The sequence below is a fragment of the Aythya ferina genome, assembly GCF_964211825.1.
Source record: "Aythya ferina genome assembly, chromosome: 27".
Taxonomy (NCBI): domain Eukaryota; kingdom Metazoa; phylum Chordata; class Aves; order Anseriformes; family Anatidae; genus Aythya; species Aythya ferina.
This window is the reverse complement of record NC_140310.1, coordinates 5,799,825-5,823,311: the sequence shown is the minus strand read 5'-3', so window position 1 is coordinate 5,823,311 and position 23,487 is coordinate 5,799,825. Positions and strand designations below refer to the sequence as shown.

At 61.0% G+C, this 23,487-nt stretch overlaps 1 protein-coding gene across 11 annotated transcripts in view; it reads left to right on the top strand.

Annotated features, from left to right (window-relative positions):
* ANK1 (ankyrin 1) overlaps positions 1-22,963 on the top strand; it is a 62,441-nt gene extending 39,478 nt beyond the window's left edge. For 6 of the 11 annotated variants that reach the window (XM_084499592.1, XM_084499593.1, XM_084499587.1 and 3 more), the window contains 40 exons: positions 458-556; positions 668-853; positions 992-1,090; positions 1,617-1,715; positions 2,024-2,122; positions 2,542-2,739; positions 2,858-2,956; positions 3,329-3,427; positions 3,704-3,802; positions 3,974-4,171; positions 4,350-4,448; positions 4,536-4,634; positions 5,734-5,931; positions 6,144-6,242; positions 6,631-6,729; positions 7,041-7,139; positions 7,244-7,336; positions 7,577-7,649; positions 8,027-8,050; positions 8,859-8,961; positions 9,253-9,400; positions 9,622-9,719; positions 9,807-10,031; positions 10,432-10,586; positions 10,697-10,908; positions 11,035-11,239; positions 11,413-11,509; positions 11,864-12,092; positions 12,255-12,380; positions 12,468-12,587; positions 12,722-12,806; positions 13,051-13,125; positions 13,689-13,820; positions 14,016-14,162; positions 15,707-16,259; positions 16,898-17,156; positions 18,440-18,523; positions 18,807-18,974; positions 19,267-19,389; positions 20,678-22,963. In XM_084499592.1, coding sequence (XP_084355718.1) covers positions 458-556; positions 668-853; positions 992-1,090; positions 1,617-1,715; positions 2,024-2,122; positions 2,542-2,739; positions 2,858-2,956; positions 3,329-3,427; positions 3,704-3,802; positions 3,974-4,171; positions 4,350-4,448; positions 4,536-4,634; positions 5,734-5,931; positions 6,144-6,242; positions 6,631-6,729; positions 7,041-7,139; positions 7,244-7,336; positions 7,577-7,649; positions 8,027-8,050; positions 8,859-8,961; positions 9,253-9,400; positions 9,622-9,719; positions 9,807-10,031; positions 10,432-10,586; positions 10,697-10,908; positions 11,035-11,239; positions 11,413-11,509; positions 11,864-12,092; positions 12,255-12,380; positions 12,468-12,587; positions 12,722-12,806; positions 13,051-13,125; positions 13,689-13,820; positions 14,016-14,162; positions 15,707-16,259; positions 16,898-17,156; positions 18,440-18,523; positions 18,807-18,974; positions 19,267-19,365 — 5,478 coding nt within the window. In that variant the 3' untranslated portion in view covers positions 19,366-19,389; positions 20,678-22,963. The other 5 variants (XM_084499591.1, XM_084499595.1, XM_084499590.1 and 2 more) reach the window with 4 other exon arrangements.
* Positions 22,964-23,487: the final 524 nt, after the last annotated feature.

Below are 23,487 nucleotides of genomic sequence, written 5' to 3'. Positions count from 1 at the left end.
GGGAGTCCAAGGGAGCATGCACAAGCATACTAAACCCTTCCTGGGAAGACTCATGGGTGATGCTCAGACACAGCTGTGAGTTTTCCTGCAGCCCTTGCATGTATGATCACCATGCCTCCTTTGTTCACTCTTTCGTGGACCTGGTGGGGCTGCAAGCCCTTCGATGTGTGCCTGATGGGAAAAATACCCCCAGAGTTAAGGGAGTGTAGAGGCAGGGAGTGGAAGGCAATGTTTTATGGGTTGACTGCTGAAAAGCATCTCCTGGTTCTTTCTGGATGTGGGTGCCTTGGGCTCCTGCTTTCCAATTGCTCCAATGTTGCCACTAGATTTTTACTTTTCTCACACTGTGTGCGCTTTTCCCCCAGTTCAATGAGCTGAGGGGGTGGCTGTTGGTGGGGTGTAGATCTGCAAGGATCTGGAAGAAGGGTTGTGTTGAGGTGCACGACTCTGTTTGCAGAAAGGCTTCACACCCCTCTACATGGCAGCACAGGAAAACCACCTGGAAGTTGTCAAGTTCCTGCTGGAAAATGGAGCCAACCAGAACGTAGCCACAGAGGTGAGGTCCTTGGGGAGGACGCTGTAGCCTTGCTTGTAGGGGCTGCTCTTGGATGTGCCAGATGCTGGTGTGGCTCCTCGGCTCTCCCCCTCTCACCTGCCTCTCTTTCAGGATGGGTTCACACCACTAGCTGTGGCTCTGCAGCAGGGACATGAGAATGTGGTTGCTCACCTTATCAACTATGGGACAAAGGGTAAGGTCCGCCTGCCCGCCTTGCACATTGCAGCCCGCAACGATGACACCCGCACAGCCGCCGTGCTGCTGCAGAATGACCCCAATGCTGACGTCCTCTCCAAGGTGTGTGGCTCTCCCACCCCGTATCTGGGAGCTTTTCCACATCCCCAGGGAGAACAGCAGCTTGGTATGCTGTATTTATCCATCCTTTCAGCAGGGAGCATGTGTCTGGCTGGGCTGATCCCTCCTTCTTTCCCCTAGACTGGATTTACCCCCTTGCACATTGCAGCCCACTACGAGAATCTCAGTGTGGCCCAATTACTGCTGAACCGTGGAGCCAGTGTCAACTTCACACCCCAGGTGAGTGCGAAGTGGTGTGGCTGCTGGAACTGGCACTGCCCCAGCGCGAGGGGAGGATACTGTGACTCCCTTCCACGTGGTGAACAGCTCCAAGGGTCCCTTGGAGAGGTGGCACTGTGCAGAAGATAGCACGCTGGTACCTGTCTGAGGGTTGGCCATTAATAAGCAGCATGGGACTTTTCTACTGCATCTCACCTCTGTCACAGCTGTACTCTTGGGACATTGTGTCCAGGCCGAGGGAAAGCTGGTGTTGCCACAGGGCAGAGCTTATGCCCCTGTAGTTGGTGTGCCATTTCCAGTCACATGGGTGTAGACAAGCCCACAAGCTGGCACTTTTCTGTGAGCCCTGTGCAGCTTCTGTTCACAACTGGAGACGGGGGCAGGTGCCCACCCCCTGGCCCAGCCATCCCTGGGCAGGGATTTCGCTGTTTCCTGCCCTCTGTTGTTTGCCCCATGCTTCCTGGCAGCCCTGCAGGGGAAAAAGAAGGGGGTGCTCCCTTTAACAGATTCCCCTTCCTTCTGTCAGAATGGGATCACTCCCCTGCACATAGCCTCCCGTCGAGGCAACATCATCATGGTACGGCTGCTGCTGGATCGTGGGGCCCAGATAGAGACGAGGACCAAGGTGAGAGCCCTTCCGAAGCACCAGCAAGTGCACAGGTCTCCATCCGCAGGCTCCCTGTGCCTGAGCACTGCTGCGCTGTGCTCCCCAGCACGTACCCTGTGAACATCGTGCTGGGGCATGACCGCAGGTCTCTGGTGCACTTTCAGTGCTACTTGCACAGGTTGAGGGGAGGCTGCATGCATGGCTGGTGTGCCTTGGAGACCAAGGGCGAGCTCACTTTTGCCTTATTTTACAAACAAGTCACAAGTCTCTGTTCTCTCCTGACCTTTCTTTGCCCATGCTGAGCCTCTGAACCCTTCTCTCCCCAGGACGAGCTTACCCCTCTCCACTGTGCAGCTCGCAATGGACATGTGCGAATTGCAGAGATCCTGCTGGATCATGGGGCTCCCATTCAAGCCAAAACCAAGGTGCCCATGGGACCCTGTGGGGTTGTGCTTGGTGTCAGGCCCTGGGATGGTGAAGGGGTCACAAGCTGTGTGCAGTTGCTGGATGCTCTCTGTGGCTGGGCCAGGGCTGAGCTTTTAGTCACCAAGGGCAAGGAACTTCCAGACCTCCTCACTGGAGCCTTTTGCTGAAGGGCTGCGTGCCCTGGGAAGGGGGTGGCCTGGGGACAGCCTGCCCTATGGCAGCAGCTCTTCACGTCTTGCCCCCTGCTCAGCATTGCTCCCTTGTAAGTCGCAGTGGGGCACCTGGGGGCTCCTCTCCGGCAGCAGCTTGGGATTACCGTGTCCCTCCTGCCCAGAGCTGTGGCCCAGGGGGCAGCAGGGCTTTGTGAGACGCCCAGTGCCCCCCAGCCCAGCCCTGAGGCCTTGCTCCACGGTCACAGAATGGCCTGTCGCCGATCCACATGGCAGCACAGGGTGACCACCTGGACTGCGTGCGCCTGCTCCTGCAGTACAGTGCTGAGATCGACGACATCACGCTGGACCACCTAACGCCGCTGCATGTGGCCGCACACTGCGGCCACCACCGTGTGGCCAAGCTGTTGGTGGAGAAGGGGGCCAAGCCCAACTCCAGAGCCCTGGTGAGCAAGGAGGGGCAGGCAAAAGATCAGAAAAGGAGGGAGGGGGCTGGGGATGGAGAAAAAAAGGAGGAGGAGGAGAAGTGTGCCTGCAGTTGACCATCAGCTGGTTTGTCTACAGAATGGCTTCACGCCCCTCCATATCGCCTGCAAGAAGAACCACATCCGCGTGATGGAGCTGCTGCTGAAGACAGGAGCCTCCATCGACGCTGTCACAGAGGTGGGTGGGCTGCAGGCCGGCCCCAGCTTTTCTGCTGCTGTCTGCGCACAACAGGCAGCGCTGCAGGGGAGGACAGCTTGCTGCCTCTGCTGACCCCCAGCGTCTTCTTCTTCGCGGCTGAGAGCTCTCTGCAGCTCAGGACCTGCTGCTCCTGGCAGCATCTCCCCACAGCCTGCTTCCTGCAGGGCGGGCAGCTGCAGGGGGCAGCAGCTCTTCGTGCTGCCCTCAGCTCACCTCGGGGCTGCTGGGGGCCTGGCGGGAGACATGGGGTTTGCCTGTGTGTCAGAGCATGCCCGGGGGTGGGAGCACAGGAAGAGGTGTTGGTGAGACCGTCAGCCCCCATCAGGAGTCCTGACCCCCTTCTCTCCGCAGTCTGGCCTGACCCCTTTGCATGTGGCTGCCTTCATGGGGCACCTGCCCATTGTTAAGACCCTGCTGCAGCGCGGAGCGTCTCCTAATGTGTCCAATGTGGTGAGTCCTGGCCTGGCTGGGGCTGTGGGGGCTCACTATGGGGGGTGCAGCAGGAGGTCAAGGTTGCCCACATCCCGCTCTCTGCTCTCCTGGGAAATGCCTGGTGCCCCCTCTCCCTCCTTCCTCCCCACCACCACCACCTCTGCTGTCAGGAGGAAACACCGGGGGCTAGAACAAACTGGGGGCACTGCTTTCCTACACTCGGACCAGAAGAATGACTGCAGGAAGGCATGTCCCCTCCCATGGCCTCACCACTTCAACCTGTCCTTGCTGCAGAAAGTGGAGACGCCCCTGCACATGGCAGCCAGAGCTGGGCACACAGATGTGGCCAAGTACCTGCTGCAGAACAAAGCCAAAGCCAACGCCAAGGCCAAGGTAGGCAGGGAGATCCCGTGTGCCAGTCCAGCACTGGGAACAGCTGGTGCTGGGTGCTTGCTGTCGTCTGTCCAGGGCCCTGCCTGCCAGGGGCTGTGGAGCATCAGAAGTTGGGCCAGGGAAGGGACAGGTCTAGGCCCACCAGCAGCAGCCTCTCTGCCTCCCTCACAGGATGACCAGACTCCTCTGCACTGCGCTGCACGCATTGGCCACACCGGCATGGTCAAACTGCTTCTGGACAACAATGCAAACCCCAACCTGGCAACAACAGCAGGGCACACGCCCCTGCACATCACAGCCAGAGAGGGGCATGTGGACACAGCCCTGGCCTTGCTGGAGAAGGGAGCCTCCCAGACCTGCATGACCAAGGTAGGCTGCTGCGGCTGCTTCTACAGTAGGCGAGCTGTGCCTGGGGGGGCTGGCGGCACGGCGTCCCTGTCACAGAAGGGGCAGCTTCCTCCTGTGCTGCAGCACCCCTCCCTGTGCTTGTGCCAGCATTCTCCTTGTCATCCCTGTACACCCTGTGATGGGCTGCCTTTCTCCTCAGAAAGGATTTACCCCTCTCCACGTTGCGGCCAAGTATGGGAAGGTGGATGTGGCAGAGCTGCTCCTGGCACGTGACGCTCACCCTAACGCAGCAGGAAAGGTGAGGGTTGCTCTGGGGCTGTGGGAGGAATGAGTGGTGTGGGGAGAGGCTCTGTCTCACCACTCTGCACCCTCTCCCCCTCTGCAGAATGGCCTGACCCCACTGCATGTGGCTGTGCACCACAACAACCTGGAGATTGTCAAGCTGCTGCTTCCCAAGGGGAGCTCCCCACACAGCTCAGCCTGGGTAAGACTGGACGCGGTCCTGTCTCTGAGGGGATGTTGTGTGTGTGTTCAGTGCACTCTAGCTGTAGGTGGCTGTGCCATGTCCTGTGTCACCCCTCAGCTGTGACACCCGCCAGCCACCCCTGTGGCCCTCCATGCCAACTGCTCATGCTGGCCCATCTCCTGCACCGGCAGGGGTGCTGAGCAGGCATCCTGTTCCCACAGAGCAGCTGTGTCAGGGACGTTCCCTGCTGGCAGCCTGGTGGCTGTTGTTGGGGAGGGGACGTGTTTCCATGGCAAGTCCTGCTGAGCAGCGCTGCGGTCTGGCAGTTTTGGAAACCACAGGCGAATGTTTGCATGCAGCTGGGAAGCCATGAGTCAGAAAAAAGCAGCAGCTTGTGAGCATCTCAGGCTCTGCCTGGGCATGGGGAGCATTTCCCTGTGGAGCAGCCCAGCGGCCTTATGTCCTGATTTCCACATTGTTTGCAGAAGCTGCAACCTCCCAGCAGACAAGCAGCCACCAGTGCCAGCTCTCCCCATCTGGCTCTCCCCTCTCCCCTGTGTGGCTTCTAGCAGACCTGCTGGGCAGGCATCAGGGCAGCTGGTGCTGCTGCTGATCCACCTCCGTCTGCGTCACCGACAGTCCACGTCACTGCGGGCAAGGGGTGTCTGTTCCGCTTCTGGCACACCGCAGCGCAGGCGGTGCTCAGGGCCCTGTGGCCTCTGCCTGAATATTAATGCTGTGTGCTGTGAGTCCTGCTCCACACGGCCGCCCAGCGTGTCCCAGTAGGTGCCTGCCTGCCCTGGCTCTTGCTGCCCCAAGTGGCTGCATGCTAGAAATTCACGTGAGGAAAACCTCAGGGCTGCTTATACCAGCTGGACCCAAAGCCTTGGAAGCACCTCGACTGATTTGGCCGGAGAAGCAGGATTTGCTCAGTGGCAGGTGGCCTCAGTGGCAGGCCTAGTTGCTGTCAGGGAGATGGTTCAGGCGTGAGGCTGTGTCCCCGAGCTCTGGAGGTGGCTAGGAAGGGCAGGCCTGTCCTGCATGGGTGGGCTGGTACCTCCTGTCCTGGCAGATCTGCTTGGCGTTTGCTGAGCACTGCAGTGGTCTTCCCCCACAGAACGGGTACACCCCCCTGCACATCGCTGCCAAGCAGAACCAGATGGAGGTGGCCAGCAGCTTGCTGCAGTACGGGGCTTCTGCAAACGCGGAGTCTGTGCAGGGAGTCACCCCCCTACACCTGGCTTCTCAGGAGGGGCATGCGGACATGGTGGCCCTGCTCTTCTCCAAACAAGCCAACGGCGATTTAGGCAACAAGGTAAGTTGTGCTGGTGCTTCCTGCCAGGCCGGAGGTGAACGCCCTGGCAGGCAATAGCAGACACAGTGCCTCTCTGCATTCAGGCAGCAAGGCCCTTGCCAAGAGCACAGTGTTAGCCAATTTGCCATGTTGACAACCCAACTTAAGAGGCTCTGCTGGTAGAGCTGCAGTGCTTCCACTGCCACCGTGCAGGTGACCTGCTCTTTTTGCAGAGTGGCCTGACTCCTCTCCACCTTGTGGCCCAAGAGGGACATGTGCCAGTTGCTGATGTTCTGGTGAAACACAGAGTTACAGTGGATGCAACAACCAGGGTAAAGTAGTGCGTTGGTCATGGCTGGGATGAAAAACACTTGGGAACTACTTATAGGCCTGCTGCAAGCGGAGCCTTGCTTTTCTTCTTTGTGCAAGAACTTCCCCGACTTGCAGGCATCCTTGTGTCCTGGGGTCTCTTCTTTCTCTTCCCCCCACCTCGCTGCAAGAATGCTTTTTGCCTGCTCCCACAGCTCACCCCTGTCTTCCTGGGCACAATGTAGTGTAGTCTGCAGTGTGGCCTCAGCCCTGGTCCTGGGCTCTCAGGCAGCACCAGCACACGTGTTCCATGCTTCAGCTGTGGGGGCTTGCCCATGGAATCAGCATACCCAAGGCAGAAAGGCAGGAAGCACCGCTGAGGGCAGGCTGAGTCCTGATCTTGTCTTTCAGATGGGCTATACCCCGCTGCATGTGGCCAGCCACTATGGGAACATCAAACTGGTGAAGTTTCTGCTACAGCACCAGGCTGATGTCAATGCGAAGACTAAGGTACAGTGATGCCCTGTGCTCCAAGGACCCCTCTGCCCTGGGGAACAGAATGCAGGTTGATGAGAAAGCCTTTGCCTGCCCCTGCCCCCATGACTCCTCCACCTTGCTCCAAGCTCTCCTTTCTCCATGTCTGGAAGCTGCTGTAGTCCACCTACAGCCCCGGGCAGGTGCTGGGTCCTGCAGACATCCACAGAAAGTAGAGGGGCAGACCTTGTCCTCTAGGCATGAAGCACCATGCAAAGCCTGGGGCGAGTGTTTCTTGGGCAGTAGAACCCAGAGCTGATGGCAGCACCCTCTGTCCTCTCCTGCAGCTGGGCTACACCCCCCTGCACCAGGCAGCACAGCAGGGCCACACGGATGTCGTGACGCTGCTGCTGAAGCACGGTGCCTCTCCCAACGAGATCAGCACGGTAGGAAGTGCACTTGCCTGCACCTCCTCACCCTGCGGTGAGCTCAGGTGCTTGCTTGGGCTCCCTCGCAGCTGCAGCTGACCCCATCCTCCCGCCTTGCACAGAATGGCACCACTCCCCTGGCCATTGCGAAGCGGCTCGGCTACATTTCTGTCACAGATGTGCTCAAGATTGTCACAGATGAAACCGACATCCTGGTGAGCTCCTGGGTATGGGACTGGTGGGGTGCAGGACCCTGTGTAGGGGAGTTGGGGCTGGGATCAGCCAGGCGGGGGTCTGCTGTCCTTGCCCAGGCAGCGAGCCCCAGGCAGCGGCTGTGGTCTTGCTTGGGGCAGAGGTTGCCTGAGTGCAGCCCGAGTGCCCGGGCATGGGGGCAGGAGCTGCGGGCGGCGCTGCAGTAAGGGCTGGCCTGCTCTGACTGTCCTCTGGTCCCACAGCCAGTCAGTGACAAGTACCGCATGAGCTTCCCAGAGACTGTGGATGAGATTCTGGATGTGTCAGAGGATGAAGGTGAGGGGCCAGAGCCGGGTCGCACCCCCAGAGGTCTGCTGGCTGAGCTGGCACCACTGCCAGCAGCCCTAGGGATGGGCACTGGGGTGGGGGGAGCTGCCTGGCCACACAGGGGTCTCTCAGAGAGGAGGTGGGGAGCCCACCAGCCTCCGGGGATTGCTTCCCCTGGCTCAGGTGCTCCCCTGTGCTGTGCGAGGGGGAGATACCTGGACCTCTCTGTGGCCCCATACCCCGAGGATGGTGTGCAGAGAGCCCTTGGGCACATGGAGCACCCCACCGTGCTCCCTGGGGCAGTACCAACTCCCAGCCCGGCTGCAGTTGGTCTGCTCCTGTTCCCTCCCACTGAGACCTCACTTTTGCCTCTTCTTACTTTGCAGGCACTGCTCATGTCACAGTAATGGGTATGAAACACGTCTCCCACCCCAGCTCAATGGCCCATTTCACCCCATGGCCACTAACCATCTGCACGCCACGTCCATCTGCTGAGCCTTGTTGCTGGGCTGGTGCTACCCAGCACAGGCCCTGCCATCCTGTTCTGCCCATCCGTGTCCATGCTGCTTGCTGTGGTGTGACTGCATGAACAGGGCTATCCCCCAACCAGGGGGCAGAGGAACCTGGTTCTGTGGCAAGCTCTGGTGCCCATACCCAGCCACCCCGTGCCGCTCTGGCCACAACGGGGGTGAAGCTGAGCACTGGAGGGTCCCTGTGCTGCTGCAGTCCCCTCCCCATCACCAGGGCTGGTCTCCTGCTTTGGGAGGTGCTGGACTCCTTCCTGCAGGGCTTTAGCACAAGCCCAGCCCTGGTGGACTCCTTATCAGGAGTTAACTGGGCCAGCAGGTGGTGCTGGCTGGGCTTGTCCCGCAGTTAGAGGTGCACAGATGCACTTGACAATGTTGGTGAGTCCTTCACGTGGCCCCAGTCCTGCCTACGCCTGTCTGCAGTGCCTGGTGGTGAGGTGTCCCCAGCAGGCTCTGCTCTGTGTGTGGGTGCTGTGGAAAAGGGTCCAGCTGGCAGCTGAGGCTCCCAACAGCTACCACAGCACCTGTCCCACTAACCAACAGCTTCAGCCTCTGTCAGAAGGAAAATTCCCCACACGTCTGGGGATGAATGTGTGTGGCCAGTGGTGGGAGCAGGGATGGGGGCAAAGGCTGAGCTTCTGTGCTCCCCTGTCCTGCTGCCTCTGCATGCTAAGCCAGCTCTTGGTTTCAGAGGAGGAGCTGATCGCACCGAAGCCCAGGACACCTGAACCCAGGGACCAGGAGGGCAAGAGGGAGATGCTGGAGCTTGTGACCAGGATGACACTGGAGCAAATGTATGAGGCACTGGATGGCAGAGAGGGAGTGGGAGCGGGATGCGAGACCAGTTTGGTGTTGGGTTGGGATGCCAGCAGGGCAGGGACAGCCAGAGGCCAGGAGTACATCCCTGAGCCCCAGCAGCCATTGCAGCAGGCACAGCTGGTTTGTGTTGGTCTTGCACAAGGACATGTGTGGGTCTGCGGCTGATTGCACCTTCGCCCCGTGGCCCCAGGGCTCCCTCAGGATGGCTGGAAGCTGAGGGGCCCAGGCCTGCCGCTGCAGTGGCTGTCACTGCTCTCTCCTACCAGGGAGGAGTCTGCAGCTGTCCCACAGGTCCCCTGTATTCCACCTGAGACTGTAGTGACCAGAGCAGAGGAGCCTGAGCAATTAGGACCTGTGGAGACAGAAGCTGAGCAAGTCACCCTGCTGCCTGCGCCCTCAGTGTCCCCGCAGGAGGTGAGCACGGGACATGGCCTGACATGGCCCCCGGGTCATTCTTTGCCAGGTGGACCCTCCTTCCCTGTCAGCACAGAGCTAAAATGTGAGGTGGGCAGGGGGAACAAAGCTGGCAGTACAAGGCTGCCTCATCAGGGCTGGGAGAGTGCAGAGGGGGGAGCAGGCTCAGCACCCCCAAACAGGGCCCTGTGCCCACGGGGGCTCTTCCCTGCCTTACACAGCCCTCCAAGGAGTTCGATGAGGACTCTCTGATCCCCAGCAGCCCAGCCACTGAGACTTCAGACAACATCAGCCCAGTGGCCAGCCCCGTGCACACAGGGTGAGTGCCCGGCCCGTGTGGCACCTGTGTGGCGTGCGCACGGGTGGCTGCAAGGCACCCACCTGCCCTCGCCTCCATCCACGGCAGGTTCCTGGTGAGCTTCATGGTGGATGCCCGCGGCGGCTCCATGCGGGGCAGCCGGCACCATGGGCTGCGTGTGGTCATCCCACCCCGCGCCTGCGCCGCACCAACCCGCATCACCTGCCGCCTGGTGAAGCCCCAGAAGCTGCCCGCACCCCCAAATCTGGCTGAGGAGGAGGGCTTGGCCAGCAGGATCATTGCTCTGGGGCCTGCCGGGGCCCAGTTCCTCAGGTGAGCGAGGCTGGGGACGGAGTAGATGGGGCTGCCCCCACCAGGACCATCCCTTAGGGCTGGGGATGGGCCTGGGCTCCTCTGGAGACTGGGGACAAGACCTGTGCTAGCTGCTGCTTGTGGAGGTCTGGTGCAGGAGTGATCCCAGCTCTGGCCTGGCACAGTGCAATTTTGGGGCGGGTGATGGAGCAGTGGCTGCGCTGTGGTGGGGAAAGCCCTGATCAGCAGTGGCCTGCTGGGTGCAGAGCTCCATTTCCCAGAGACAAGGCTGTGAGGTGCCCTGTCTCCCCCTTCATGTGGCTGTGTAGTGCGGTCAGGTGTTCTGCCCACAGTCACCTTGCTGCCTGCAGATCCCAGTGGCAGCATGTGGGTGTGAGCATACTTCCTTCCCTATCTGCAGCCCTGTCATCGTGGAGATCCCCCACTTTGCCTCTTACGGGCGTGGAGACCGTGAGCTGGTGGTACTGCGCAATGAGAACGGCTCGGTCTGGAAGGAGCACCGCAACCTCTATGAGGAGAGCTACATGGACCAGCTACTCAATGGCATGGATGAGGGTGAGCATTGCCAGGGCTTGGGTTTGACACCAGGCGACCAGGCGAAGTGGTGGGTGAGAGCCATGGGCCCGGAGCAGGGGTGAACGCTGACGGCTGCGCTGCCCTTGCAGAGCTGGAGAGCCTGGAGGAGCTGGAGAAGAAGAGGGTCTGCCGCATCGTCACTACCGACTTCCCTCTCTACTTCGTGGTCATGTCCCGGATTTGCCAGGTCTGTGACATGATCGGCCCTGAGGGAGGGTGCTTGAGAAGCACACTGGTGCCCATGGTACAGGCCACCTTCCCAGACGCTGCCGTCACCAAGGAAGTGAGACTGGCCCTGCAGGTGAGCCCCAAGAACTCAGTCTGGAGCCTGGCTGGGCTTCTGCAGTCAGGGACAGGCAGCTGGCCCAGGCTGCACCCCAGCACTTGCAGGGGCTGGCCCTGACTCCCCGACCCGTGCTGCCCGCAGGCACAGCCCGTGCCCGATGAGCTGGTGACCAAGCTGCTGGGGAACCAGGCAACCTTCAGCCCCATTGTCACGGTGGAGCCACGCCGGAGGAAGTTCCACCGCCCCATCGGCCTCCGTATCCCTTTGCCCCCGTCCTGGAAGGACAATCCCCGAGACAGTGGCGAGGGTGACACCACCAGCCTGCGCCTGCTCTGCAGTGTGATTGGTGAGGCTGCCACCCCTGCTGTGTGGGCACGAGTGGTCCGGGTGGGGACGGGCTGGGCCGCCTCGGTAGGATGTAGCTCCTGGGAGTTGAGGGCAGGGTGCAGCTGTGCGGTGGGGAGAGCAGGCCCCTGGCTTACGGAGGGGCAGCGTACTTACCCCTGCTTTCTGCTGCAGGAGGGACAGCCCAAGCTCAGTGGGAAGACATCACAGGCACCACGAAGCTGGTCTATGAAAAGGAATGTGCTAATTTTACCACCAATGTGTCTGCCAGGTAAGTCGTGGGCAAAGCATGTGGTGCAGTGGGGACAGCTGCTGATCCTGGGGCCCTCTTGGGGTGCAGTCTCTGCTGAAAAGAGCCTCCAGCCCCTGTGCTCATCGGTTTCTGTGGTGCTGCCACACCCCCACATGCAGGGCAGTTGACTCTAGCCTTAAGACACCTGTGCTGCCTTGACACACACCAGGAAACACTGTGACACCTGGGTGTGCTGAGGGAGAGGGCCAGTTCTTGCACTTGTGTGCAACTCCCACACCCAGAAACGTTGTGGCAACCTCTGCAATGCAGTTTGCTCTCCCAGCGTGGCTGGGGAACCAGCTCCGCAGCACCCCTGATCCAGCCCTCCCACAGGTTCTGGCTGGCCGACTGCCCGCGCACGGCTGAGGCCGTGCACTTCGCCACCATGCTGTACAAGGAGCTGACAGCTGTGCCCTACATGGCCAAATTTGTGGTGTTTGCCAAGATGAACGATGCACGGGAAGGCAGGCTGCGCTGCTACTGCATGACTGATGACAAGGTGGACAAGACTTTAGAGCAGCATGAAAACTTCACCGAGGTGGCCCGCAGCAGGGACATTGAGGTTTGTCCCCAGCAGCATGCATGGGAGGCAGCAGGGCAAGGGCAAGGGCTGCCTGTGCAGGAGGGGTGCTGATGCCAGTGCAGGGGTCTGGCCCTGGCCTGGAGAGGAGGACAGGGGAAGCTGCCCTGCACAGGGACTTATCCTGTGTTCCCTGCCCTCCAGGTGGTGGAGGGGATGCCTTTGCATGTTGAGCTCTCAGGAAACCTGGTTCCTGTTAAGAAGACCACGCAGCCACGCACCTTCCTCTTCCAGTCCTTCCGGGAGAACCGCCTTGTCATCTCCATCAAGGTAATGGCAGGGCACAGGGCTGGGCTGCAGTGGGGCCCCTGCACCTGCCCCGTGCCAGGCCCCACTACCCGGCCTCTTGGTGCGCAGGTCCGGGACAGCAGCCGGGAAGCCAGCGGCTCCCTGTCTTTCCTGCGCAAGGCCATGAAGTATGAAGACCTGCAGCACGTGCTCTGCCACCTCAACATCAGCATACCACCCTGCACCAAGGTCAGCGTCTGCTCTTCTTTCTCAGCTGCCCCATGTGGCCATGCCGCTCCGTGCCAGGGCTGTGCTGGTGCCAGAGCAGAGCCGCTGCCCTCTTTTCAGGCTGGTAACTACTTGGTTTGTCCCCACTCCTGCAGGGAAGCAGCAGTGAGGAGCGGAGGAAGACACTGACGCCGTTGTCTCTGCGGGAGCGATACAGCATCCTAAGCGAAAGCAGTTTCGGTACACAGCCAGCTAGGTCTATTCAAGCCTCTCACCACTTGCGGTTAGGGTAGGGGTACCCAAGCCAGGAACAAGGGCTGGGCTGAGTCTGCTGTACTCACACGTGTGGCAGTGTCCTGCTCCCTGAGTGTTTCCGTGGTCCTGCATGTGCTGTGCTGAGTCCCCGCAGCCAGTACCTCTCTCCCTCCCCACCCCAGTTCAGGGTCCTGTGCAGCTGGAGTTGTGACTCCCTCTTCTCCTCCAGGCTCTCTGAGCAGCACCGACCGTGCAGACCAGAAGATGGTCGACATAGCAGAGCAGCTGGGCCTCAGCTGGGCAGGTGAGTCCACACTTCACGGCCCCAAGGATGCACAATGTGCCTTGAAACTGAGCATTTAGAAAGGCTGGGAAGATACTGGAGGGTCTCATGAATGTGCTTTATGCTGTCCAGGGAGCTGATTCTTGATGCAGTTTGTATCCACATAGTCTGCACTAGCCCCTCTGGCAGGCTCTTGTGGCAGGTCCCAGCACTTCTGCAAAGCTGAGAGCCTCCTTTCAGCCCTGCATGCATGCACAAGCACGTGCACAAATGCCAGGGGTTTTGGTCCAAGTTGTCACCATTACTGGAGGCCTAGCACTGTTGGTGCAGGCACACACCAGCAGCAGTACCTGCATTTCTCCTTAGTGTGATATGGTAGTCACAGCCAGCCTGGGCAGAGAGGCTTCAGCCTGTGCCCCATCCCAGCTCCTGCTCCTGCCCATTCTGCCATGTTCAGTTGTGTGGGATGTGGGAGGACTGTGCTGGGTCTGGCTGAGCCCTTCACAACACCTCCTGCCTTTCTGGCTCAGGAGCTGGCAGCAGGCACTGAAGGGTGTGATGCTGAGATGTGGTGTCTCCCCCAGAGCTGGCACGTGAGCTGCAGTTTGGGGTGGATGACATCAACAGGATACGTGTGGAGAACCCCAACTCCCTGCTGGAGCAGAGCATAGCCCTACTCAACCTCTGGGTCAGCCGCGAAGGCAAGAGTGTCAAGAGTGAGTATCTGTGGTGCCCTGCTGCAGGAGTGGAAATGGCTGGGCTGGCCGTGCAGCCTGTACGTGCTCAGGGCTCCCTGTCTGGGTTTATGCCACCCGTTCTTGTACACCTGCCTGAAGGGTGGCTGGGGCATGGCTGTGTCCCCCCAGTGACCAGCCTGCCCTGCCTGTGGCTGACGCCAGCTTCCCTTGCAGTGGAGAGCCTGTACACAGCACTGAGAAATATTGACCGCAGCGAGATCGTCAGCACACTGGAGGGTTCTGGGCGGCAGAGCCGGAGCCTGAAGGGCAGTTGGCGCTACACGGACAGGGACTACTCCCTCTCGCCTTCCCAGATGAATGGTGAGCCCCAAGTCCTACACAATGAATGCCGGAGGGCCCGGGGACAGAGTTGCTGCAGACAGACTGGAGCTGATGTCTGCCATGGTCCAGGTGTGCTGGTGGCCCCTTAGGAGCTCCATGGGTGCGAGGTGCCATGGGCAGATGTAGCCTTTCCCAGGGGGCCTGTGCTATGGGAGCCTTGGCCCTGCCGTGCTGTCTTCTCAAAGTACGGACATGTGGGGCTTCCTCCTCACAAGGTACCAGTGTTGAGCAGTGGCCAGGGAGCTCCTGGAGCCATCTGTCCAGCCGTGGCTGTGCCCTGGGCTGGGTGCCAGGCGTAGCCTGCCTGTGTGCAGGGCTGTGTGTGCTGTGGGGGAGCCAGTGCACCAGGCAGGAGTGGGGCTGCTGCAGCCCTGCACCGTGGCACTGCCTGTGTGCCTCTGGCTCATCACTCTCCCCCTCTTTGTCTCTCCCCTCGATCTGCTCTCAAACGTGCCACCTTGTGCCACCAGAGGTGGGCACTCCTGGGGGCCACTTCTTCTCACCTCCTTCCTCCCAGCTCATCCTGGCCTCTCTTCTCATCTTCCTCCTCTGCCTGTCTCCACTGTCTCCAGCTCAGCTGAGCCCTCCAGGAGCCGCGTCCTGCTCCAGCAAATGCATGTCACCCAGGGCTGCCCCTCTCCTGGCTGTGTCACACTTGCAGGCAGCCATCCTGGGCCTCCCTGTCTGCACTGCCCCTGCTCCTTCCCTCGCTGGCCCTGCACTGCTTGCCTCCAGCCAGGCACCTGCATGAGGGGACCTGGGGGCTCCCAGCTGCTCCGTGTGCCCCGGCTTCTGCTGGCAGTCCCTGGCTGCCCAGAGCAGGACGAGTTCCCTCTTAGTCTCCAGGAGTGAACAAGGGGCTCATGGCTCAGAGCTGAAGGAGGCTGAGCAAACCTGCCTGCGTGTGTGGGACTGGACTGCCTGTCTTGGCCATAGTCCCAGCCAGTGTGCCCGGGCTGTGCATGTGGCCCTGGGTGACAAGGACGTGACAATTGCTTGCAGGCCCAGGGACACTGATGGGGTTGTAGAGCCCCTGCTGCCTCCTTCAGCATGGACGTGTACTCGGGCTATCCTTCCCAGCTCAAGGGTTAGCTCTGGGAGCTGGTGCCTGCAGAACCTGGCCACCTTCAGCCAGCTGATGCTGGGTGGGGGCTGGGGACAGGGAACCAGGGGCTGACAGTAGGGTGGCAGAGAGGACACCGTGCCTTGCAGTGGGGATGGGGCATCACCTGGACCCCAGGCCCGCCCTCCCCATGGAAAGTGGGCAGCCACAAGGTCTGGCCTGGTGCAGCCCTAGCACTCAAAGGGAGGCACAGGAGCACTTGCAGGGACAGGAGGGACCACGAAAAGGCAGCAGCCAGTGAGTGCAGTCCTGCTCAGCTCAGACGTGGGAGTCTGGTGTGGCCGGGATGGTGCTGTGCTAGGGCGAGCACCCTCCTGGTGGCTGTTTCCCTTCTTGCCCTGCTGTGCTTGTATGTACATGAGATGGCTGCTGGAGGTGTCACCTCTGTCTGCCCATGTAGGTTACGCTTCTCTGCAGGACGAGCTGCTGTCCCCTGCCTCCCTGCATTACACGCTGCCATCCCCGCTGCGTGCCGACCAGTACTGGAATGAGGTGGCCATCATGGATGCCATCCCCATGGCTGCCACTGAGCAGGATGCCCTGATGGAGATGTCCGACATGCAGGTGTGGTCCTCGGGGCTCACCCCCTCTCTGGTGACGGCTGAGGACTCCTCTCTGGAGTGCAGCAAGGCTGAGGACTCGGATGCCACGAGCGAAGGCCGTTTCCTGGGGCAGCTTCTGACAGACACACACGGCCCGGACCACATGGGCTCTATGGACCTAGTTGAGGATGACACAGTGGATTCAGATGCCATGAATGGTCTGATTGAACTGCTAGACCAGGAGGAGGGGCAGAGGCCAGAGGAGAAGATGCCAGCCGGGGACTGCCAGATGGGGACTGGAGAGCAGGACCCAGAAAGTGAAGTTTCTTTTGTTTCAGTTCATCAGAAGGTACAAGCCAGGATCACAGCATCACCGACCATTAGCCACATTGTGGAGAAGAGTGCAGACAGGTACTGTGGCCCAGGATGCCAGAGGGGGCATGGGGGGAGGGAGCTTCGCCAGCTATTGCCCTGTGCTGGGCCAGCTGCAATAACCTCGCAGCCTTGCTTGCTTCCCTGCTGGTCTCCAGCACTGGAGGCCCGGCACCCCTGGCAGACAGAGCAGTGGCTTGGGCAGAGTGCCTTGTAACCCTCTGGAGATGCTCTGGGGGCTCCTTGCAAAGCACCCCTGGAGAACCCCTGAAGACAGGCGGGCCTTGCATGTAGGTTGTGCTTCCCAGCATCACCTCAGACGGGGCTGTGTCCTGACGTCTTCCCAGTGGCACCAGTCCCATGATGTCGCTGGTAGAGCCCAGTGATGCTCTGAGGCGTTGCCTTAGAGCCTGCAGCCCCAGGGGCAGTGTGGGGCAGCCGAGGCTGTGGGACTGGCAGGGAGCGTGGCAGGGAGGAGGCCTGTGCCCTTTGTGCATCTGCATTTTGTGCTGCTTGTGCCGGGTACCCGGCAGCGCTGGCAGCCGGGGAGACCCGTGCCTGGCGGGGTGCAGGCTGTGCTGGTGCACCTGCCAGCGGTCGGCTGGTGTTCCGGCAAAGCTGACTGCCTCTCTCTCTCTGTCTCTCTCTCCCTGTCCCTGTCCCTCTCCGGTGCCCAGGCTGAGGGACTGGAATGCAGAAGGCTCCTTTATCTCCTGCCTACAGGACCTGACAGCGGGCTCCTGGCAGGAGGGGGTCACCCGAAGGCTGCGCCCGACCTACACCGTGGTTGCCGGGGCGCAGGGCCAGGAGCAAGAGCAGGTCCTGGCACCGGCCGTGGAGCTGATGCGGGTCAGCTCCGCAGAGGACAGCGACTGGCAGCCCCAGCACCCCATGGGCAGCTGGCCGGAGGAGGCAGACAGCCACTTCTTCGGGCAGGTGAGGGTAAGAGCGACAGCAGGGGCAGGCCCCATGGGCAGCCCCTCGCCTGCCACCAGGTCAGCCAGGCTGACCGGCTGCTTGCAGGGACAGAGGTGTCCCAGCAGAACCATTGCACTGGCCCCTGGGGGGGCCTCTCAGCCCTCTGGTGGCCCAGAATAGCCTGCTTTGCACCCGATATGTGAGCTCTTGCTCTCCATTTATAAACCAGGCAGACTCCCTGCTTGCTTCCTTATTGAGTAACTGCCCTGGCTGCTGGCCCTGACAGCCTGCTGAGGCCAGAAATAGAGCTGGTGTGGGGGCCAGGAAGGGTGGTGGGAACCCTGCCGCAGCCGTGTGGAGCTGGCAGGTACAGGGGGAGGGCAGGCAGAGCTGTCCCGGCACCGTGGCTGCTCTTGGGGGCAGCTGCAGCAGGGCAGCTGCACAGCTCTGCAGTGCCATGTGCAGCTTCAGCGGCAGCCCCGACCCCTGGCTCCCACCTGGGGCTTCGTTTGTCCCGTGGCAGAGGATTGCCCGCTGCCCTGGGGCTGCAGCCAGCAAGACAGGTTGTTGGCAGAGTGCGGGCAGGCTGCCGGGGCCGGGGGACAGGGCTGCGCCTGTCACTGCCTGGCTGGGGACGGGTGGTGCTGTTGCAGCCCCAGCCCCATGACTTTGACAGAAACTGTGAGCGCAAAGGACACCCCACCTGCCTGCTGCCTTCTCCCGCCCCAGCCAGCTGATCTGCAGCAGCTAGGGTTACAGCAGCCCTCCCACCGAGCCGGGGCACGCTGCAGACCCGCGGGCAGCTCCTGCACAGGGGGCTTTGCCCGTCCCAGCCGGGCAGCATGGCCGGAGTCTGAGCGGCAGGTTCGGGACCTGTGGGGCACACGCGCAGCCCTGCGCAAGCAGGATGTGGGGCTTCCTGGCCCAGCTGCTGATTGTCGTGGTGCTGCTGGCCTTCTTCCTGGTCAGCTGCCAGAATGTCATGCACATCGTCAGGGGCTCTGTCCGCTTCCTGCTCAAACACGCCCACCGTGAGCTGGACAAGGAGCTCGGGGAGAGCCAGGGGCTGGTGGATGACGAGGAAACTCTCTCCACCAGGGTCGTCCGCCGACGTGTCCTTGTGAAGGTAACGGGCAGGGAGCTGAAAGAGCAGCGCTGGGGCAGTGCAGAGGAGAGCAGAGAAGGGGCTGGGGCAGTGCAGGAGCCAGAGGCTGTGGGGTGTGCGTAAGATGAGCTGTGTTGCTTGCAGAGGGGCCCCTCTTGCCCCCTGAAACACCATACTGTTCCTCCTGTTCCTGCAGGGCAACGAAGTTCTTCACCTCCCTGGGGAGCAGGTCACAGAGGAGCAGTTCACAGACGAACAAGGCAATATCGTCACCAAGAAGGTGAGTGACCAGAGACAGGGTGTGTGCAGGGTGCGTGCCGCAGCCTTCCTGCTCTCCCCTCTCCAGGCTGTCCCGCTCCTCTCTGCAGCCCAGGGGCTGTGCAGGGTGCCTGCATTCTGCCCTCCGTGGTCATGGTCAGGGGACAGGGGATGCCTGCCACATGGGGCTCAGGACCAGACTGGGCGAGGAGGGAGGCATGGTGCCTGAGGGCCGGCTGGGTCTGCCCTGCGTGGGCTGGTACCTTGGGGCTGGCTGTGACGCCCGGTTGCGTGCCTCTCTGCAGATCATTCGGAAGGTGGTGCGTCAGCTGGGCCCCAGTGACACGGATGACAGGCAGGAGCATGAGGAGCTGATCGTGGAAGGCTCCCTGCAGGAGCCCCAAGACCTAGAGGCCGAGGCCGATCACTTCATGAAGTACTCCATCCTGCACCGGGATGGTCTAGGGGCCAAGGTACGGTGTGGCTTGTAACCTGCCTTGCAGGTGCCCTGCTTGGGGCCAGCACTGCCTCCGCAGCGCTTGCGGGCTCTGGGGTTCTACCACCCTCTGTCCTTTCTTCTGCTTTCCTGCTTTCCTCTCCTATTTCCCTTCTATGGCAGCTAGGGGCGGCTCTTGCCCTCTGCACGAGTCTTCTTGCTTGGTGTCTTCTGCCAACTGACTCTGCCTTTCCCTCTCCTGTCCTTTTCTGTGTGTCTGTCTGTTCACCTGGGTGATGTCCCACTTCCTGTCCCTGCGGCTCCCTCAGGAGGAGGTACAAGCGCGTGTCCCGAAACTGGAGGTCTCCGGGGGCAGGATGGGGGCTCAGATAGTGAAACGAGCCAGCCTGAAAAGGGGAAAGCAGTGACCCCCTCAAATGGCCTCTTTTGAGGTAACTCAACTTTTGTTCTTCCTTCCGTGCCAGCTCCCCGTGCTGCTGCCTGTGCTGAGCTGCGGGTCACGCGCACCCTGCTGGGGGCGTGCGGCAGGGCTGTGCCCAGCTCTCGGCCGGCAGAGAGGGGCTGCAGCGAAGAGATGGGGGCAATCAGGGCTGTGCTACCCCACACAGATTCTGCCGGGGGCCAGGAAAGGGGCTGCAGTCCGTGGCAGGATGCTGCTGCTGCTGCGTATAAGAGCAGCAGGGATGCGGTGCAGTTGTAGTGCAGGAACACAGTGCTTGTAGGGGCTGAGGGCAGGGGACCTGCTTTTGTCACGGGACATTTATTCTGTTGATCCCCAGCACGAGCACTGGATCGTCCCCTCTCCTGTGCATTCCCTGCGCCCTGAGCCGCCCATTAGGTGGGACAAGCAGGCTCAAGGCAGGAGCTTGGCACAGCGCACTGGGACCCGGCTGTGTCGTTGCGCTCTGCACTCCCGCTGCTGGGCTGGCAGCGCAGCGCTTGGGGGCAGGCGCTGCATGCAGGCTCCCCAGCTGCCAGTCCCTGCCTGCGCCAGGGAGGAGACTGCCTGACAGGGGCAGGCGTCCTCCAGCCTCGCTGTGCGTGACTGTGTGTGTCTTCTCTCTCTCCCTCTAATCCCTTTACTGTGCTAGTGGGTTGTCTGTGGTGCGTGACAGCCAAAACACTCGTGCTTGTAGACGTGTGTTCATGCAGACTGTGTCCCCACGCCTATTGCCTGCCCCTTTCCCCAGACAGTCCCTGGGTCTACCTCTCTCTGTGGTGGTGCTCCTTAGCTCCTGCTGTTTTCCACAGCATGCAAAAACAGCTCAGGGACCACGTTAGGAACCTGAGGGATCTTCCCTGCTGCTGTGAGAGCACAGCGCAGTCATTCACCCTCGGTGAGGCTGGGGGCTCAGGACTGGCCTCCAAAGGGATATGTCTACCTCACACCCTACAGCAGCCCTCCCAGCTCCTTCCCAGTGCCATAGTGCCTTTGGTGCAGCTCAGCTCCTCCTTGTCACTGCTTTTTGCAGCTGGGACAGCAACATCAACACCATCTCTGCCATCTGTTCCAGAGAGAGCACTCTGTTGCTGTCTCTGTGGCACCCCCCCACAAAATTTATCTTGTGGTGACTGGGCATAATGGGTGCATGTAGGACAAGTGCAGGGCACAGAAAGGGCTGGGACTGCCACATACCCAGCTGTCCCCTCCCTTTCTCTTGGCTGTGCCACCACAAATGCCTGGGAACCCCACCTCTGTCTCTCTCTGTATCTCTCCAGGATCTCACCTCAACGCCAAACCACTGAACTCCACACATGTTCTGACACCAACCTGAGAAGAGAAGAGAGGAGAAGAGTGGAGGGGAGCAGGGCTGGCTGTACATGTTTCTATAGGCTAATGGCATGATTTCTGTACGAGACATACTTACCGTCCTACTCGCATGACTGACTGACTGCAAGACGCATGAGCTACAGTACTTACAACAGACGGAGGGGCCCCCGTCCCTGCCCCACTGCCAGCAGGAGCCCAAAGACAGCAGCACGCACGAGGGATATCCTCTCAGCTCCTCTGGGAGGCGAGAGCTGGACTGGCAGCACGCAAGAGGGAAGGAGAACCCACCCTCACACGTCCATGTGTGTCAGTGCATCCCCACGCCTGTGCTCCAGCTGCAGGAGGGAGGCTGGAGCAGCATGGCTGCTCACCGCGGAAGGAGAGGGGCTTGACCCTCGTCACCCGTGCTGCCTCTGCTGGACTCACTTCTCATCCCTCTCAGTGAGTGCTGGGGCATGGGGAGGGCAGCAGTTGGAAAGGTGTGGGAGAGGGGGGCTGCAGGGAGGCGGCTGCCCTGGGCAGAGGGGCTGGCGCAGGGCTGCCCTTCCTCTCCCCAGCACGTGCAGCGTCTCCCACCAGGGCAGGGCTCTGGGCTCGTTGCTTGTGTTGAAAGTGTAAACTGTACAGCAATCAGCCTTGTGTATATGAACCAATAAATACTATGCAAACCCCTAGGGACACTCTAGCAGTATGTACAAAGCACTAAAAGCTCCGCTCCCAAATACCTCTTCAGGCTGCAGGACGGGCAAAGCCTTTGGAGTATGTGAGCAGCTCTGGTGAACAGAGCTGGGAGGCTACAGGAGTAAAAGGGCAGCAGACTGCCCCTGCCCTGTGCCCCTCTGCCTGAGCCTGGACCCTTCCTGGCCTGAAGATAGGGGCCCATGGGGACAGTCCCCTGGGCTGGTCCATGGTGCAAGCCCCAGTTTGTGCTGGCTTCAGCTGGGGTGAAGCTGGTAGCCTGCACTGAGGTGCTTGGGGCCCAGGGAAGAGGAGTAGTGAGACAGAGCAGGGGATGCTTGTGCCACACACAGGGTTGTGCCTAGCTCTACTCAGCACAATATCTGCTCAGGAGATGAGCCAGGAACTGGCAGGAGTCAGAAGCCTGCACTGCGCATCCTGCGCAAGGGCTTTGCAGGGTCCCCTGGCCTCCCTGCGAGGGCACAAATGAGCACAGACCCTTAACCCCATGGATGCTGACCCTCCCAGGACCAACCCCAGAAATGCGGGGGCTGCTCCCCTGGGTGGCTGCACTTTGGCCAGGCAAAAGGCCCTGCTGCAGCAGCCCAGGCTGAGCAGCCACGCTGGGAGTCAGGGCAACACCTGGGCCAGCTGCTCTGGCAGGGGAGCAGTGACAGGCAGGGCTGCCCAGGCAATGCAGAGAGGTGCAGGAGGTTGAATCTGCTACAAAATTTGGCCCTAGGAGGACAAGATGCAGACAGTGGCAGTAGGTCCCATGTCCCCAGTTCTGTCCTTTACCTAATCAATGTGGGGGTCTGGCCTTTGTAGCACAGTGGTGTGGAGACGGCCCTGCTCTTCCTATGGAGCTGGCTGGGGGCCTGTTTTGCAGGGCCTGAGGTTGCTCTCTGTAGCCATGTGCAGAACAAGCCCAGCTCCAGCTTCAGGCCATGCAATGGTGGCCCTGGCAGGGGCCGCCTGTCTCGCAGGGCTACTGTCTTGCAGTGGGTGCGCATCTGCCAGGAAAACCCTGGCTCCTCTGCAGTCTGGTTAAGAAGCCTGGCTGCAGCAAAGCAAATGGCCCAGCTTAGCCCCGGAGAGCAGAACAACCCCTTCCCCACCCCACCCCAAAATTGAGCCATGTAGGCAGATCCCCCATGCATCACCCTTGCTGTGTACAATAACCTACCTAGACCCACTGCGACAGCTGACTCCGTAGCATCACCGTAGAGTTGTGTTGGGTCCTGTGCTTTGGCCTCGTATACGCCTTAGGGAATGTGCTGTGCTGCAACCCTGCCCGGCACCTGCAGTGACATTGCTTTGCGCTCGGATTGCTCGTAGGGCTGGTAGAGGGAGGCTGCACCCGACATTGAGCCTAGAGAATGCTGCAGTCTGCACACTAGAAGCTTTTTAGAAGTTTTAAAGATTACTTTTATTTCCTTTTTTTAATTGTTATGGAAACAAGCCTTTTGGATCTCCCTGTCTTAGCCCTTGATGTATAGATCATTTCCCTGTACACCAGCTATCAGACTATGAATTAATAAAGAAACTAACACAGACCGCGTCTCATCTCTGCTTTTCCAAGGGTGAGGAGAAGATGGAGGCTACGGGACCTGTGGCTGGGGGGGTTCCTCTCTCCACTCGTACCCCATCGCCGGGAGGGCAGGTGGCACTCGGGGGGGCTCGCAGCTGTTTGTGCACCGCCGTTCCTGGGGGAGTCTGATGGGTGCACAAACGCCCTTGACTCCCCCCCGGCCCCCGGCCATCCACGCGGATCTCGTGGCCGACCCCCCAGCAGCCTGGTCCGGGATGGGCTGGGAAGCGGCTGCCCCCGCCCTGCCCGTGCGCGACCCGTGCCCTCCCGCCGTGCCCGCCGCCGCGGGGAGCACGCGGGGGGCACACGGGGGGCCGGAGGGGCCGCCCGGCCACACGGGGGCCGCGGTGCTGCCGCGCCCGGCAGCGGGGGCTCGGCGCGAGCCGCGGGTCCTGGTCCCCGGTCCCTGGTCCTGATCCCGGTCCCGCTCCCGGTCCCTGGTCCCGGTCCCTGCTCCCGGTCCCGTTCCCTGCTCCCGCTCCAGGTCCC